This window comes from Pan troglodytes, chromosome 16 (genome assembly GCF_028858775.2).
Source record: "Pan troglodytes isolate AG18354 chromosome 16, NHGRI_mPanTro3-v2.0_pri, whole genome shotgun sequence".
NCBI lineage: Eukaryota > Metazoa > Chordata > Mammalia > Primates > Hominidae > Pan > Pan troglodytes.
The window spans coordinates 25,774,749-25,793,109 of NC_072414.2; the positions used below are offsets into that span (position 1 = coordinate 25,774,749).

Here is an 18,361-nt window from a genome sequence, read left to right on the forward strand (position 1 = left end):
GTTCCTCTGTTCTATGTAAAGGCGCTACATTTGCAGCCATCTGCGAGCTCAGCTGGGCTGGAATGGCCAAGATGGCACATTCCCATGCCTGGCAGCTCCACAGGGGGACAACTGGAAGGATGGGCTCAGCTGGGGTAGCTGGGCCTCTCTCTGTCTCCCTCTTTCTCTCCAGGGAGATTCAGAGCATCTCCTTCTCCACGTGGCCTTTCCACATGATCTGTCCGGTAGGGTAGCTAGACTTCTTGCATGATGGCTTGGGTTTCCAAAAAGAGCATGGAGGTGGAAGCTGCTAAGCCTTCCTAAGTCTTAGGCCCAGAACTGGTACAGTGTCATTTCCATTGCATTCTGTTGTTTAAGGCAAGTCACATGGCCATCCCAGATGCACTGCTGCATGGTAGAGGGGAGAGGCACTACACAAAGGCATGAATTCCAGGAGGCATGGTTCCTTGGGGCCATATTCACAACCACTACAGTTATGTCAATCTTCTGTCATTCAATTTTTGGTGTCCCAAGTCCAGATCTAGTTCTGCTACATCATAATTGTGTTTTTCTCACTGCTTTTCTCATTACATTTTTTTCTTCCTTCTCTTAAGTAGGAAGTCTCCTTAAGTACAGCAAGCCACCTTCTTCCCGGGAAGAGTCCAGGAAATACTTTCCTATATTGTGGTCCTTTCTTCCCTCAGTGAACTATTGTGTCACGTAGGAAGTCCAGCTACTGTGCTGAAGAGACCTTATGCCCTGGGCTACACTAAGGACTCTATTGCAACTATGAAAGTGCAAATTCTGGAGCCAAGCTGCCTGGGTTGAACTCACAGCTCTGCCACTTAAACTCCCAGTCCTCTATCTTCTCATACGTAAAAATGAGTACTGTTGCTAAAGTTGCTGGGGGGATTAAATGTAGAGATATGTGTAAATGTACTCAGAACACATAGTAAACCCTCAAGGATGTTCGCTGCTGCTCCTTAGTTTGAGATCCTAGAGTTCAGCTTATTAGATGGAGTACAGATTATACTGTGACCAGGAGAAACAAAAAAGAAACACTATTTAGCAAGTAAAGAATGTGGAAGTTCTGTTTACGAGAGTATACAAACTTCTAGGAGATTGAAGGGGAATGCTTGGAATCCCAGAGATGAGCACCGCTCTACAACTTGATATTACTACTGTTCTCTAGAGTCATCCAAAACACAGCAGGCATTAGTCGCTGAGCTTTGCCTCACCTCCCACATCATCTGTGTACTAACAGTCATCATCAGTTCCTCACAGTGTGCAGTGGCTACTAGCCTTTGCCACCTTCCTATCGTGAGTTTTTCATTTTATCAGTGTTATTTCATTGTTTTAAAGAAAAACAGGGCAAGAGGTAACTCTTTACAAATCACTGTCTGAATTTTGTTCTTTTGTTTTGGACAAAAGCGATGTGGGGTACATGCATATCATGGGTTTGGAGACAAAGGTCTCAAGGACGTTGCCAAGTAGCCAGTGGCATCTCAGCTGGAGATGAGATGAGATGCCCTAGCTCTGTCTGAATTAAGCTTTTCTGGCTAGAGGAGCTGCGTCAATTGTGACTTCTCATTTCCTGGGATTTCAGCAGTATCCTCTGGCCTCATTAACTGTCCCATGTTTGGAGTGTGTGTGCACTTAGTGATGGTTGGGGCAAGTGGATTATTTTCCAGTCCGTTTCTGTGTTCCCCTTTGGCAGTAGGTCCTTAGAGCCATACCACTATATCTAGTCTAAAATAAAAGTTCCAATTATAAAAGAATAGAGAGTGATAGTAGGAAACAAGTATGCCACTACCTGGAAGGAGCTCTTTACGGACAGAATCTCAGGAAGAAAACTTCATACAGAAAGACTGAATCCTCTCATTCTAACTATGAGACCATGTTTCATTAACTGACCTTCAACGCCATGAGATAAATATGGCCCTGTACATTGAAGGGAGTTGGAACATTTCATCATATTCCTGTGGCTGGCCGATCTATTCTAGAATGGTTTATTGTCCTTTCTAAATCTTGGTTCAACTCGAGCCGAGGAGTCTTAGGAGTCCTAACTCATTCAACCCTGGGGCTCATCTAGGCGTGGCCTGCACACTAGCATGGGTCAAGGAGTCTAGTTTGTATTAATATTAGCCATCTAACTGAAAACTTAAAGGGTGACCCAAATCAGATCAGCTTTAAAGAGGTAGGTATTTAGCCAAAGAGATTCATTTGGCTTTGATCCCACAACTAGGCACTCTAAGAATTCCACTATAAGGAGATTGCTGCTCTGAAGTTGGAAGGTTAATTTGTGACAAATACCTGGGAGCAGGTGCTTTAATCACAAAGCCTGCTCTGAGTAACCATCCTCTTCCCACTCCTAGGTGCCTTTGGTGGTTTTCAAAAGGGAAAAAGAAATCGCCAGGAAGCTGGAGTTTGATGGCCTATATATCACCGAACAGCCATCTGAAGATGACATCAAGGGGCAGTGGGACCGCTTGGTGATCAACACACCGTGAGTGTCCCTCTACCCCAACCTAAAAAGGAGATGGAGTCTCTACTGTAAATAGAGTAACTCTTTCCTCCTGGCCTTAAAACTGGTTAATATAAACTGTCTTTTGATTTCTGGGACTTTTCTCCCTTGCCTCTTCAATAAAGCCACTTACTGCCCATCAAATACTTGTATAGACTTCTATTAGTTTAATGGGGACAGAAGATATTATCAGAAAGTACTGAGTATATTTGATTTGGACCAGACAGTCCAGTACAATATTGCTTAAACTAGTTTTCCATGTTCGAGTCACAGTGTTTCCAGGGCTTAAGTGGGCCAAGGCATCTAGAGATCAAGTTGATCAGCTTCAGCTTTTCCATAGCCTTCCATGGCACAGCACTGCTATAACTGCCATCTCTGAAGTCTTCTTCTTCTTCTTCTTTTTTTTTTTTTTTTGAGACAGAGTCTCCCTTTGTTGCCCAGGCTGGAGTGCAGTGGTGCGATCTCAGCTCACTGCAAGCTCTGCCTCCCGGGTTCACGCCATTCTCCTGCCTTAGCCTCCCGAGTAGCTGGGACTATAGGTGCCTGCCACCACGCCCGGCTAATTTTTTTGTATTTTCAGTAGAGACGGGGTTTCACCGTGTTAGCCAGGATGGTCTCGATCTCCTGATCTGGTGATCCACCCACCTCGGCCTCCCAAAGTGCTTGGATTACAGGCATGAGCCACCGCGCCCGGCCTGAAGTCCTCTTCTTAACCAAATAGCCTGCTTGGTAAGAGACCTCGTCTTAACGTAAGATTGAGAGGCACTTACATGGGCAGGTAAATAGAGCCATCTGGTAGGGATATGAAGACCTGTGGAGGCAAGCCTGCCTTCCTGTAGGCATGTGGCACTGTGGTGGGAAGAAGGAAGAGCACTGATTGACAGGCAGGTGACACCAAGGCTCTGACGCTTACTGGTCTGTGAACTTGCACAAGGTAATCAAGCCTTCTCAGCCTTAGTTTCCTCGTCAGTAATAGAAGGATGAGAATATCATCCTGCAGAGGATTAATGAATGTATGTGTCAAATGCTTGGCAAATGCCTGGCACGTGGTAGGCATTAAGCTGTTACTCATTCTCTTTCCCCTAACTATCCAAAAAGTGGCCATCACCATTAGCAAATGTCACACTCTAATGACAGTTGATTCACAAGTAAGTGACAGTTTCAAGATAAATTAATGTGGCAAAAGAAAAGAAATAAGGCCAAATAGTAAACAAAGGTGACTGTGTTGAAACTCTTAGGTGTGCCAATTAAGATAGGCATGTTAAGAAACAGCAACCCTGACTCCAGGGGAAGAAAGCTGTGTCCTATCCAAAGATGATCAGGCAAACTGAGAAGCATCTCTGCAAAGGTACAACTAAGCATATTTCTTTATATTCTCCAGAAAAGGAAGCCTCTTCCCTTAGAAGGGGGAAAATGTGAACAGGCACATCCTCACATCCTAAGTCTGTCCCTGCCTGCGGGTCCCCTGCCAATCTTCTCACACAAGGAAAAGCACTGTTTCTGATGCTTTGTCATTACATTACAGAAGTCTTAGACACTATTGAATAGTTTAATCCTTTGGTAAGCTTTGTGCAATCATCAGTAATGCTTGCGTCTTGTTATACAAGGGCATGTGGCCTAAAAGTCCCAGGAAGAAGGCAGTTCAATTTCGGCCAGGCACAATGGTTCATGCCTGTAATCCCAGCGCTTTGGGAGGCCGAGGCGGGTGGTTCATGAGGTCAGGAGTTCGGGACCAGCCTGGCCAACATAGTGAAACCCCGTCTCTACTAAAAATACAAAAAAATTAGCTGAGCGTGGTGGTGGGCGCCTGTAATCCCAGCTACTTGGGAGTCTGAGGCAAGGAGAATCACTTGAACCTGGGAGGCGGAGGTTGCAGTGAGCTGAGATCGCACCACTGCGCTCCAGCCTGGGCGACAGAGCGAGACTTCATCTCAAAAGAAAAAGAAGGCAGTTCAATTTCTAGCAATGTATCCTAAGGAGATAATGAGACAAGTACACTAAAATGTCCTAACAAAGGTATTTCCCAATATTTTTTACTTAGAGTGGCTTAAACGTCCATGAGTAGGAAATGCATAAATAAATAGCTATTTTTTAAAATGTTAGATAGACCAATGTTTTTAATTTTTTTTCACAATGGCATCATAGTACGTGTTCATGTTTTGTAACGTGCTTTTTTTCAGTTAACTGTATGTCATGGGAGCTTTCTTTTTAAACATTTTACTTTTATGTTGTTAAGCACACATAAGAACATATAAAATGTATATGTACATTTTACAGTATAATTATAAACCAAAAAGGTTAAAAAATAGAACATTACTGAGAGCTTAAAAATCCCCTGTATTATCCTCCCTGATTATATCTTCCCAACCCACAGCTATCTACATTTTTGATGTTCATTAGCGGTTAGTAATATTAATTCTTAAATAATTAGCAATCAGTGATATTAGTGATATTCATTCTCCTGCCTTATAGTTTTCCCACTTAGGTATTTGTCCCTAAATATATTTTGACTATTTTGACTATTTGGAACTTAATATAAGTGGAATTATACTATATACATTATACTGTCACTTGAATTTTTTTTAGCATTGTTCGGGAACTCACCTATGTTGATGTATATAGCTATAGTTTGTTCATTTTCAAAGCTGTAGCATTTTCCATTATGTATATTATCACATTGATCAATTTTCCTGACAGTAGATATTTCAACTTGTTTTCTAAAGTTTCTGGCTTTTCTAAACAGTGCTACAGTGAACATTCTTATACCTGATACACAAGTTGAAGGATTTCTCTAGAGGAGAGAAATTTGCTGAATAGTAGGATATGCAAAATGTTTGTCCCAATTTATGCTCCAAACAGTACTATATTCGAGTTTCTTCTTCTCTGCTTATTTGCTGGCACTTACTGCTGGCAGATAATTTTGCTGATCTAGTAGGTGTATAGTGGCACCTCATTGTATATTTCCCTGATTACTAAATGGGTTAAGCATCTTGTACTTTTTCCCTGAACATTCATGTACAGATGTACTCTTTATTTATGCACTTTCCTTCTGAAGGTCTGTTCTCTATGCCACACTTTAAGGACTCGTAACAAGTAAAAAATCTGTTTTCTACCTTCAAGGAGTTTGCATACCTAGTCAGGGGACAAGAAATTCAGAATGCTCAGATGAAGGTAAGACCGCATCTATGAAGGGGTCATGCCCAGAGCCTGTGGTCCTTGGCCCTTCAGCATCACTCGTGGAATCTTCTGCTTAGGAGAAAATGCGACCAGGCTGAGTTGTATGTTACCATTTGTATAAATGATTTAAGAGAAAGGAGGTATCAGTGTGGCAGAGAGAGCATGGCTTGATTTTTATTTGTTTTATTTTCAATTTAAATGCAGTGCATAAAAAAATCAAGGAGCAATGTACAAGGAAGAAAGTCAAAATAATTGTTATTTTCATCCCCCAGAGATAAAATATTAGCAGTTTACTCTGTAACACCAGCATTTGTTTTTGCTTTCAAGTGGCATTTAAATGTTTAAGACAAAGAAACTGCTTTAACAAACCAAAAAAAAAAAAACATACTGCCACCCTGTTGGGGGAGAGGCGGCATCTGCTGAGGTTATTCTTCTGAGAGGCCAGTGAATAGTAGGAGGTCTCCATTTCCTTATCACCAACTTGGGTGGTCTCTGGAGAATAGGGAACTGTTGTGTTCTAGAACCAAAAAGAATGAATCAAATAAAGGAAAACAAAAGTAAGAATGCATGCACCAAAGGCCAGAGACTCCTAGGCTGCAATCCAGTCTTACAAGGAACCCTCCACAGGAAGGATTCAGTAATTCTGGATAGGAAAAACATATTTTCAATGGTTTTTGCCAGCATTCCTGAAGATGACAGTTCTTTCTTAACAGTAAGAAATATTTGCAGTGGAGCTGGTGCAAGCTACAGAGAGAAGAAAGATCATCTCTCTGGGGATGCTAGGGGATGGTACAGAACCATCTCCAAAAAAGAAAGGGATCCAACTCCCGGAGGAAAGCAGGCCCTGTGGCATTACGTGGGAATAGAAAATAGAGTGGAAAAACACTCAGCTTAAAAAATCCAATGTAAATAAACTAAAGGTGATTCCCAGACTGGAAACTCCATATAGTTAGGGACTTTATCTACACTTTCCACCACACCCCACATCCCGCATCCCCATTATCTACCCCAGTAGCTGACATAAAGTAGTGACTCATTGGAATGCCTGTGTTTTCTGTAGCATTTTGTTTCTGGTTATACTGGGATTAGGGAAAGGATTTAGAAACATACATCTGTCTCTGTCTAATCTGTCATCACAATTCTTGGCTCCAAATCATAATTCCGAGGCAGAAACTGCCCAGTGGCCTTCTGAGTGTTTCAGAAGCCAATACAAAGTAATGAAGCCATACATGACTCAGTAGAGCCTGTGATGACTCTGAACTTCAATCAGATCTTAAATTCTTTGGTGAGCAGGACACAAACCAAAAAGATCCCAGATCCAGGCACTCAAACTGAAACGTTTCTTCATGTGTTTTCCTTGATGTTAAGAATGAAGAACCAACCTTTTTCATTTTGTTTTTCAGATCTTTTCCTAATAACTACTGGGACAAGTTTGTAAAGAGAAAGGTATGCCTTGTTAGTGGGGGTGAGTTCCGTGATCACCAAAAAATGTGGTGTATGTTTTTTAAGTTCTCCACATACAAACATGAGTAAATGTGATGCTACTTTTATGATAATATCTCAAGAAGAGTAAGTCACAGAAGGGGTTGGATATGAACATATGTAGGTTTTTGGCTTCATTCATATACTCATCTGCCTTAAACAAGTTAACACAGTCCTCATTGTTTTCTGCATAGTAGTAGATGTTTTCTCCCCTGCAAATCAAGACATCAGTATCAGCTTAAAAAACAGTTATCATTTAATTGTCTTCATTGCTTTTTTCTCTGGGTTTTCTCTTTTTTCTGCATTTTGAACTATGTCTTCATCTACCCCTTGGAAGATTGCCCATAGGGCAGCAAAGCTCTGAAGACCCCAGAGCTAGAAAATATTTGGTGGTGGCGTGTGGCCTGAGCTCACCCTGTCATCCTTTGCTTCAGGTGATCAACAAGTATGGAGATCTCTACGGAGCAGAACGCATTGCTGAACTTCTGGGTTTGGACAAAAATGCTCTTGACTTTAGCCCAGTAGAAGAGACCAAAGCAGAAGCGGCTTCTCTGGTGTCATGGTACAAAAAGCTTAGGAGTTCAAATCCAAAGCAGCTAAAATAGATCTTTGCTTTTCCATAGGAAAAAATCACAACCGTGTCTTTGTTCTCTCAGGCTGTGGTCTGGCTTAGGTGTTTCCTCTAGGTTCTAACACTGGGAGAGCACTGCCTTAAAAATTTGAAGACTAATACATTTTTATGCCCTATAGAGCTGAAAGATAAAGACTTAATTAAAATTTCAGGTTGGGCTGAGCGCAGTGGCTCATACCTGTAATCCCAGCACTTTGGGAGGCTGAGGTGGGCAGATCATGAGGTCAGGAGTTCAATACCAGCCTGGCCAACATAGTGGAACCCCGTCTCTACTAATAATATTTTTAAAAAGTAGCTAGGCGTGGTGGTGGGCACCTGTAGTCCCAGCTGCTTGGGAGGCTGAGGCAGGAGAACAGCTTGAACCTGGGAGGTGGAGGTTGCAGTGAGCCAAGATCGCGCCACTACACTCCAGCCTGGGTGATAGAGCGAGACTCCGTTTCAAAAAAAAAAAAAATTTCAGGCTATGTGATTCAACTGTTCTCTTGTCTCATGGGGAACACATACAACTTGATAAAGCTGAGAGCCATATTTAGGTTATTAAACCTGAGAGAAAAAACTTACTTTTTCCCCCTTATTAAGCACTTAACTACCTCTTGACATTTATAAGTTTTAAAATCACTTGTTCTTCTCTAGGCTAAGTTCCATAGACATGAAGTACCATATCTGGAAGCTTGGAGTTGTTTTTACTGACAACGTAAGTACTGCACCTGGAAAAACAAAATTCTGTACCCCAGTTCAGGGATGCCACAGAGAAGCAAGCTATGCAGGATGCTCAGAAGGGTTCAGGGATTGCTTATCAAAGACCAAGAGCCTTATACGTGCTGGGGGAACACTTAGACAATGGTATAAGGTAGATGGGGCTCACTTAGCAGATCTTGGGCCAGCTCATAGCACCTCAGCACCTAAACCCCCTCTATCCTCAGTGTGTCCCCCAAAATAAGAAAAAATGGTTTAATGAGCACATTATGAGGCAAAAATGCTTAAAAGTCTGCTTTCTTCCATTCCCAGTCCTTTCTCTACCTTGCCTGGTATACAACCATGTCAGTCCTGGGCCACTACAATAACTTCTTCTTTGCTGCTCACCTATTGGACATCGCAATGGGCTTCAAGACACTGAGGACCATTCTGTCATCTGTAACTCACAATGGCAAACAGGTATGGTTTCTACTGATGCAGAACAGAATGGACCTATATATGCATAGGAAAAAAAAAAAAACAGCAGGTAGTATACAGTATATGACAGGAAGGAATATGTCTTGGTATATAATGTACTTTTCTTGGCCAAACACTTCAACTAATGGTGATTGTTTTTGCAAAATTGTAGCCAATTAAAAATGTAACTGCAACCATCATGTAAAAAGCATAAGACCTTGATTCAGTGACCCCTGACATTTAGATCAACCAGGAGAGGGAGGGAGGTGATGGACATGTCAGAATGACCTTGGAGATCTTTTTTTTTTTTTTTTTTTTTTTTTTTTTTTTTGTGACGGTGTCTCGCTGTGTAGCCCAGGCTGGAGTGCAGCGGTGGGATCTTGGCTCACTGCAACCTCCGACTCCCAGGTCCCAGTTCAAGCAATTCTCCTGCCTCAGCCTCCCGAGTAGCTGGGATTAGAGGCACATGCCACCAAGCCCGGCTGATTTTTGTATTTTTAGTAGAGACGGGGTTTCACCATGTTGGCCAGGCTGGTCTCAAACGCCTGATCTCAGGTGATCCACCCGCCTCGGCCTCCCAAAGTGCTGGGATTACAGGTGTGAGCCATCGTGCCCGGCCGGAGATCTTTTTAAGGTCTACCCCTTCCTCCATGAATCTGATATATTCCCTGGGGGTTAGCAAGTAGACATACTGTACACAGAAAACTCCCCAGGTATTTCTGATATCTGCATCCAATTAAGAGCCAATGATTTCAGATACACACACACATATGTATATGGTTGTTATACACATAGTACACATTTTATGTGTGTATATATATTATATAGTTAATACATATTATATAGTTAATATATAATCAAGAAATTGACTCTGACAATATATGGAAGACTGGATATTGATGAGACTGGATATAGCAATGGCTATAACCATATTAAAATCTTCTAATGGCTTCTCCTTGTATACAGATTCAAACTGTTTAGCATTTCATTCCTCATTAAGTACAAGTCCGTGTATGACAGACAGGCTTCCTCACATGTCCAAACCTTTGTACGGGAGAGGGAGAAAAGACGGAAGTTACAGTGTGCCAAGCTCATGCCGTGTCCCAGTTACTGGGACAGCCTCACAACTACCTGGTAAGGCAGGCGTTAGGCTCACTTTACAGATAAGAGAACTGAGGCTCAGAGCAGCTAAATGTCTCACCCAAGACCACACAGCTGCTAAGTGGCAGAGCTTAGATTCAACCCCTTTTCTTCCCTGATGCAAAGTCCAAGTTCTTTCTCTTTTTTTTCCTAAACCACCTGCTTTCTGTGAGGTCTGCTCTCCAAGGTTTGAGTCACTATTCTTCCCTCAAGTCTGCTGAATACATTTCCTCTGGTGCTGATCTTCACACTTAGCCCACTCCCTTTTGTGTGGCTCCTTGAAGGCAAAGCTCTGATCCTGTTGATCTTCCTGTCTCCCAGCTCAATGCCTAGTCCTTGAGAGAGGTCAGATGTGCAGGTCCTGTGTACTCCTCACTTAAGCCAGTGAACGCTCACTCCTAAAGCCTGGAAGTAAGCGTGCCCTAGGACACTGCAAAGGGCCTGGGCAGAATTCTCTGTAATAAAAAGTGTGACTCAGCTCCACCATCATAATTCTTAGAGTAACTTCAAAGTTGTGACAATTATCCAGTGCATGATTATTTATGAAATAGTATAAGGTAGGGATATCCACCAGTCCAAAGAACCTTTGGGTTTTTTGTTTTGTTTTGTTTGTTTTTTTGAGACGGAGTCTCACTCTGCCACAAGGCTGAAGTGCAGTGGCGTGATCTCAGCTTACTGCAACCTCCGACTCCCGGGTTCAAGCGATTCTCCTGCCTCAGCCTCCCAAGTAGCTGGGATTACAGGCACACACCACCACGCCGAGCTAATTTTTGTATTTTTAGTAGAGACAGGGTTTCACCATGTTGGCCAGGATGATCTCGATCTCCTGACCTCGTGATCCGCCCGCCTCGGCCTCTTAAAGTGCCGGGATTACAGGCGTGAGCCACCCCATGCCCGGCCTGGGGTTTTTTAAGAAGCAGCATTAGAGTAGAAGCTGCATTGTGTAGCCTCAGGTAACAGCTAGCTCTGTATGAACAATAACAAAACACAATATATCCCTCCTCACAGCACCTGCACTATTCAATACTTAAGTTCCTTTATATTTTACTTACGCCCAATCTAATGCCCTATACATTAGTCTGCTTGGGCTGCCAGAACGAAGTACTGCAGACTGGTATTTTGTTAAACAACAGAAATGTCTTTTCGACAGTTCTGGAGGCGGTAAGTCCAGTATCATGGTGCCGGCAGCGTTGGTCTCCTCAGGGGCCTCTCTGTGGCTGTAGACAGCACCCTCTCGCTGCCGCTTCCCCTGACCGTCCCTTCACGTGTGCCTGTGTCTAGCCTCTCTCTCTCTCTCTCCAACTCCTTTTCTTCTAAGGATGCCGGTGAGATTGGTTGCGGGCCCATCTTAACAACCTCAGTTTAACTTACTCACCTCTTTGAAGGCTGTATCTCCATCTCCAAATACAGTCACATTCTGAGGTACTGGAGGCCAGGACTTCAGCATATGAATTTGGGGGGACACAATTCAGCCCCCAACACCCCATCATTACTCTTTTCTGCCAGTAAGCCCGCTTCTCTTTACCTGTGGTGCCATCTTTCCTCCTCTGCTCATGGCCTGATAGCTTTCTTAGCCGCCCTCCACCCCTTCCCCATTTCCTCTCCTTGCCGGTCCTCACTCTTCCTCCTCGTTTTCTTAGAGTCTCCTGTGAACCTTTCAAGGTAGAGAAGACCCCACTCCTTTTCCTTTCTCTGTCCTCTCATTCCTAGTTGGTTCTGACTGTCGGTCTCCTGGCCGTGGTGGTTTATCTCTATACTGTGGTGGCTTTCAACTTCTTCCGCAAGTTCTACAACAAAAGCGAAGACGATGACGAGCCCGATATGAAGTGCGACGACATGATGACGGTGAGAGCCCACCCACTGCGGGGCCACCCCGCCCCACCACCTCACTGGGAAGAAGGGCTGTGTGGGGGTGCTCTGGAGAACTAAGTGAGAACTGTAGAGTTAGTTACAGAGCACAGCAGTGATTAAAGTAGAAGACAGATGTCTCCTCCGAACACGAGAGTGTCCTGGGAAGACAGAAGTGATGGAGGTAGGTTTCATTACCACACATCTAAGTCCCGTGGAAAGGGAAGCACCCTGCACAGTGGCGTCATCATTCATCTATTTCCGGGGTAAAGATGAGACATTGAGATGGAGTTTTGCTTTTGTTGCCCAGGCTGGAGTGCAATGGCGTCATCTCAGCTCATTGCAACCTCCGCCTCTCAGGTTCAAGCGATTCTTCTGCCTCAGCCTCCCTAGTAGCTAGGATTACAGGCATGTGCCACCACACCTGGCTAATTTTGTATTTTTTTTAGTACTGATGGGGTTTCTCTATGTTGGTCAGGCTGGTCTCAAACTCCCCGACCTCAGGTGATCTGCCCACCTCTGCCTCCCAAAGTGCTGGGATTACAGGCGTGAGCCACTGCACCTGGCCAAGATGAGACATTATTATGAATGAAACCTGTGTCTAAATTTCATGGAAGTTGAGCTTTGATCGTGGTCTCTCAGAACAGAGAGCAAAGTCCCATGGACCGGGATTAAGCACTTGATTTATTTCAGCAAGCCAGTCGGGGGTTCTTTGCGGACAGCCAGCAGCAGGATCAGGTTGGAGGTGGGGAGGGGGAGTCCCGTCAGGCCAGCTCTTCGTGAGAAAAAAGGCACTGCCCAGAGTAAGCCAGCTTGGCTGCAGCAACATCGCCAGTTTATTTTGACCAGATTTCAGAAAAAGCATCTGTGTCTCAGGGACAGGGGACAGTGAAATGCCCAGTCTGTGAGCATCTCTATAAAAGAGGTAACACTTCTTGACGAAAAACTCCCCATGTGCTTTCTCGGGCCAAGCACCGTCATGAGACAGCAATACTAACCCCTAGAGTACTAGCATGACCAGCGTGTCTTCAGGCTGCCCCTGGCTTTTGATTTTCCAGGTGTAAGACGGTCCTTTCTCTGTGAGTGAGTCTAACCAACCCATCAGGTGGAGAGACAGAGGGTGCCCTGCTCAGTGAGCCCGTGCCTAGATTGGCTCAAACCTGCAGAACAGGAGGAGCAGAAAAGTCCATTATCTTTGACCTTCCTGCTGCAGGAATCCCTGCCCTACCAGGTGTAAGGGGAATGCAGATGAAGAAGAGAGGGGGCCTTTTTGCAGTTTATAGCACAGCATGAAGGCCAGGCTAACACTCTTAAAATTAAATGAGGAAAAATTATTATATGGCATAGGCCATACTCATCAAGGCTTAAAGATCTTTTAACTTATATACACCTTTAATGGGCCTAAAAATACCTTTTAAAAGCCTAAATGTAACAACAAACAAACAGTCTTTCCATCTTTGTAGATATCAAACTGTCCAGAGGGTGCAGTGGACAGCAGCTAGGAGCATGAATACTGACACCTCTGAAGAGTTCCCCTCTCCTGGCTCAGGGCTGCCACAATCTGACCGAATCATATGAATGATCTGAGCATCTTGCTAAAAACAGAACTGTGACTTTTGCCTAAATCCCCCTTATTATTTTTCTTCTCTAGTGTTACCTTTTCCACATGTACGTGGGAGTGAGAGCAGGAGGTGGCATTGGTGATGAAATTGAAGACCCTGCTGGTGATCCTTATGAAATGTATCGCATTGTCTTTGACATTACCTTTTTCTTCTTTGTCATTGTCATCCTGCTGGCCATCATTCAAGGTACGATTGCCAATTGTGTTGAGTATGAACAGGGTTTAATCTAGTTCTTTTTGCTTTCTTGCATCTATGACTTAATTGGTTTATGAAGAAGCGTGTGAATTCATTTACTTGTTAATTTAGCAAGAACTAATTTAGCATCTACTATACCTGAGGCTTTGGCTATATATAAAGCCAAATACACACCCAGGCACAGTTATAAGAAGCTTCATCCAAACAGAGGAACCCCTTCCTTCTGTTCCTCTACTCTGAATTATTTCCTCCTCACTTCTGCTTCTGAGATCTCTCCTGTGGCTAGTCTTGTCCTCTTCATTTTCTTCCCAGAGAGGGAGGTAGGGTAGGAGCAGAGGAGCTGGACAGTGCAGGGGAGGGGAGGGAAAGAATGATATTTTAGTCAATAGCTTGTCAAGATTGGAGAAAGATGATGAATTTAGCTTGAGTCATGCTGAGTGGAGGAACCTGTAAGACATGCAGGTGTTGAGGGCTAAGAAGTGAAGTAACTGAGGAGGAACCCTGATCCACCTCAGTGTCAGAGGTGCTAGGAGAAGAGGGAGAGCCTATCACACAGACTGAACACAAATAGCTAAGCAAAATAGGAGACCAACCGGGGAGAAGTAGAGAGGAAAGAGTTTCAGGGAGAAGCAAGTAGTTAACAGCACTGCATGGTGTAGAAAGGTAGAGTTAGGAGGAACAATGAGAAATTGTTAGCCAGGATGTAACACAAAGAAACACGAGTATTATTTTTCTAATTTTGCTTTGATAATTCACTTTTTTTTTTTTAACAGAACAAAGTAGCTTCTTCCTTTACCATTCCTCTACCCCTGAACCACTACACAGATTGCTTTGTCTTTGTATTTAACATTCCAGGTCTTATTATTGATGCTTTCGGAGAGCTAAGAGACCAGCAGGAACAAGTGCGAGAAGATATGGAGGTAATGTTACTCTACTAATCCCAGCTCTATTTTAATATCCCCAGAAGCAAATAGATTTTTTAAACAATAGGTTTTACTATTACTTAGGGCCAGTACTAAGCAAGAACACAGTTTGTTTTCCATGCCCTGTGCTCTGCACCCTGCCATACCCCTGCCAGGCCGGCCACTCTGCTGCCTCCTCCACTGTCCCACAATCGGAGGGAGCAGTATCCTCAGCTAATCAGGAGCTAAGTGTATGGCACTACTGAGTGAATGACTAATAGCCAAAAGCATTAGAAAGTAAGTTTTCATTGTCCTTCAATTCGATAGAATCATGACAGTTTTCTCTCCTGCCTATATTATGCCAACAAATGCCTTTTCTGCCTGTTATTTTTCTTAGACTAAATGTTTCATCTGTGGGATTGGCAATGACTACTTTGACACGACCCCTCATGGTTTTGAAACACATACATTACAAGAGCACAACTTAGCCAACTACTTGTGAGTATTCTTGGTTAACAAAAGTAATGGCAGCTGTAGTGTAAATAAAGCCAATTATGTCATATAGTTCAGTCTCTGCTGGAAAAAGAGTAACCAGAAAGGAACTTCCAGGAGTCCCCATGAGCCTGTACCTTTGTCCATAGACTCTGTCTCTCCCATGTGTGACAGACGTGTGTTGTGGACAATTCCTGCTCCTAGCAAAAGGCCAGCCCCTCAATCTGTGATTGGATTCCATCCGGGACACATACCTCCAGCAATTTCTCTTTCTCTACTGGACTTCTTCTATCACCATATAAATATGCTTTTTTCTTTGTTTAGGATTAAAAAAAAAAAATCTGTGGCCCCACTTTTACTTCCAACTATTGCCCTATTTCTTTTTCCCTTTCAGCACAATTGAAAGCTGTCCATGCTCAGTCACTGTCTTCAATTTTTCTCTTTTCATTCTCCTGCGAACCTCCTACTGGCAGGCTTTCCTCCCACTACATCATAATATTGGGTCTTGTCAAAGGGGCCTGTAACCTGCATGTTGCTAAATTCTGTGTTCAGTTTTCAGGCCTCATCATGTCTGTCTTTTCTCATTAATAGCTAAGCCCCATGACCTGGGATATTTTTGGGCATGTCTGTTTTCATACTGCCTTTTTTTGTTGTTGTTGGCCAGGCTGGTCTTGAACTCCTGACCTCAGGTGATCCGCCTGCCTCGGCCTCTCAGTGCTAGGATTACAGGTGTGAGCCACTGTGCCCAGCCTCATACTGCTTTATCCCAGTACCTAGAACAGTGCCTGGCACCCAGTAGGCAACTAATAAGTGTTTCACTTATTCTACGGTAAAGCATTCACTGAATAACAAGTTACTTGAACCTATTGGGTGCTAGGGACTTCCTATAAAACTTAAAAACTTACAGAATGTATAGAGTGTCTACATTTTATTACCTGATAACTCAGACCCTGTAACTGTTCATTTACAAGAAAAAAAATAAAATGCTGGGCTCTGCTCCCCAGCCTAGCTCTTCCCCCTTCTCTCTATATTTTGTAGCTTAGAGAGTCCTCATCTTTCTTTCTCTATCTTTCGAGATAGATAGGGTCTCACCCCGTTGCCCAGGCTTGAGTGCAGTGGTATGATCTTGGCTCACTGCAACCTCCACCTCCCAGGCTCAAGACATCCTCCCGCCTCAGCCTCCTGAGTAGCTGGGACAGGTGTACCACTAATTTAGCACCAGCTAATTTTTTTTTGGTAGAGAAGGGGCTTTGCTGTATTGCCCAGGCTGATCTCGAACTCCTGAGCTCAAGCTATCCACCCACCTTGGCCTCCCAGAGTGCTGGGATTACGGGCGTGAGCCACTGGGCTGAGCCCTCATCTTTCTTTAGGCTAGAGCAGGCTCAGCCTTTGGAGAAGGCATTGTCAGAAGTGGCAAAGACACATGTTTTTGCTGGGGGATGAGTTTAAGTCAAAAACATGAGTTTTGTTGTTTTTTTATTTATTGAGACAGTCTCTGTCACCCAGGCTGAAGTGCAGTGGTGCCATCTTGGCTCACTGTAGCCTCCACCTCCTGGATTCTGTAGCCTCCATCTCCTGGATTCAAGTGATTCTCCTGCCTCAGCCTCCTGAGTAGCTGGGACTACAGGCACCTGCCACCATCCTGGGCTAATTTTTGTATTTTTAATAGAGACAGGGTTTCACCGTGTTGGCCAAGCTGGTCTCAAACTCCTGACCTGAAGTGATCCACCTGCGTTGGCCTCAGCCTCCCAAAGTGCTGGAATTACAGGCGTGAGCCATCACATCCGGCCTCAAAAACTTGAGTTTTAAAAAGATAACTTTAACGTGCCCTTCCTCATGAGTATTTATCATCAATTCCCATTAAGAGAATATACATCTTAATGGAGGTTAATGAGCCCATGGCCACGTGTCACTACCCATGGGTTATAGACCAGTGGAAGGATGCTGTCCTTTGGGTTGGAACCCCTTCTGTGCCTTCCCATGGCACTGTTACACTGGTCTCTTTCCTATCTCTATCCCCTCTAGGAGCAAGCTTGAGGGGAAAGAACCCAAGTTTATTCGTGTCTGAGCCTCCCACCCAAAATGGTGCTTTGTTAAATAAATGTGCTGCGCAAGGAATGATGTCCTAAGCCCCTAAGTATCAAACAGGATAAAAAGATTAACCCTACTGTCTTTCTCAGTAAATGAGAAGGGGAAAGGCAGTGAACATACTTAGAGCTGCTACTGTGGGCCAGGACCTGAAGCTCTAAATACAGTACCACCCTGACAGAACTCAAGATCTGGGGCTTAGACTCTCCACCCTCAGAAGGACATAATTCCTACTTTCTCATATCACCAACTTCACAATCCTTTTCCTGAAGGGCAAGAGCCTGGTTCCTTTGGAAACTGTCTCTGAGATCATATAATGTGAGCTGAGAGTTCAGCCCCTGCCCCCTGGGATACTTATGTGTCACAGACAAACTCAAACCTAAGACATGGATCACAGAGCAAGTGAAACTACACTGGCATTCCCGCAGCTATTTATGATAAAAACAAAACTATACTTCTGGAAGAATCTCCATGAGATTAAATACTTTCTAACTTTTCCATGACAGATATTCTTGAGACACACACATAATTAATTTCAATTCAATTCTACATTTTTATGAGATGATAAATGGCCTGTTAAATATTCTATGGTAAGAATTTGGGCTACCATTTTATTTTATTAGAATTTTGTTAACAATAAAATGGTGGCCAAAATGCTACCTTGCAAGTGATCTTACTTAGTTCAAGGTATAGGGATGGCAAAAAGCATCTCTCCTCACAAAGTGGCTAATTTTGAGATTCATGTGTGCTACTATTAGAAAATGATGGTTTGTGTCCTTATGCCACACTTCCCTGATCATTTAAGTCACTGTATATAGCGTGGGACCAACTAGCCTTTCTGAGCCCTGATCACAGTTAATCCATGCGAATGAACTTGGGTCTTGACCAGAGTATCTAATACTATCTTTTCCTCGTTCCAGGTTCTTTCTGATGTATTTGATTAATAAAGATGAAACAGAGCACACGGGTCAGGTGAGAAATTAAGAATCATATACCCGTGTTAGATCTCCCTTTCCTAAATCTTGAGACTTAGTAGGGCATAGGTTACATACATGGCCCCATTAATCCTGTGAATGCATTTTTCCATCACCTTTTTGTGACTCAATAAGAAGCCAAAGTCCTCCTGTTT

At 43.6% G+C, this 18,361-nt stretch overlaps 1 protein-coding gene across 8 annotated transcripts in view; it reads left to right on the plus strand.

The window, feature by feature from the left end:
- The window catches only part of RYR3 (ryanodine receptor 3), a 563,725-nt gene that overhangs the window by 543,611 nt on the left and 1,753 nt on the right, over positions 1 to 18,361 (plus strand). For all 8 annotated transcript variants that reach the window (XM_016927886.4, XM_016927893.4, XM_016927892.4 and 5 more), the window contains 10 exons: positions 2,355 to 2,485; positions 7,084 to 7,126; positions 7,597 to 7,724; positions 8,427 to 8,487; positions 8,802 to 8,948; positions 11,796 to 11,930; positions 13,585 to 13,741; positions 14,606 to 14,670; positions 15,050 to 15,150; positions 18,153 to 18,204. In XM_016927886.4, the coding sequence (XP_016783375.2) occupies positions 2,355 to 2,485; positions 7,084 to 7,126; positions 7,597 to 7,724; positions 8,427 to 8,487; positions 8,802 to 8,948; positions 11,796 to 11,930; positions 13,585 to 13,741; positions 14,606 to 14,670; positions 15,050 to 15,150; positions 18,153 to 18,204 (1,020 nt within the window). The remainder of the gene's footprint in view (positions 1 to 2,354; positions 2,486 to 7,083; positions 7,127 to 7,596; positions 7,725 to 8,426; positions 8,488 to 8,801; positions 8,949 to 11,795; positions 11,931 to 13,584; positions 13,742 to 14,605; positions 14,671 to 15,049; positions 15,151 to 18,152; positions 18,205 to 18,361) is intronic.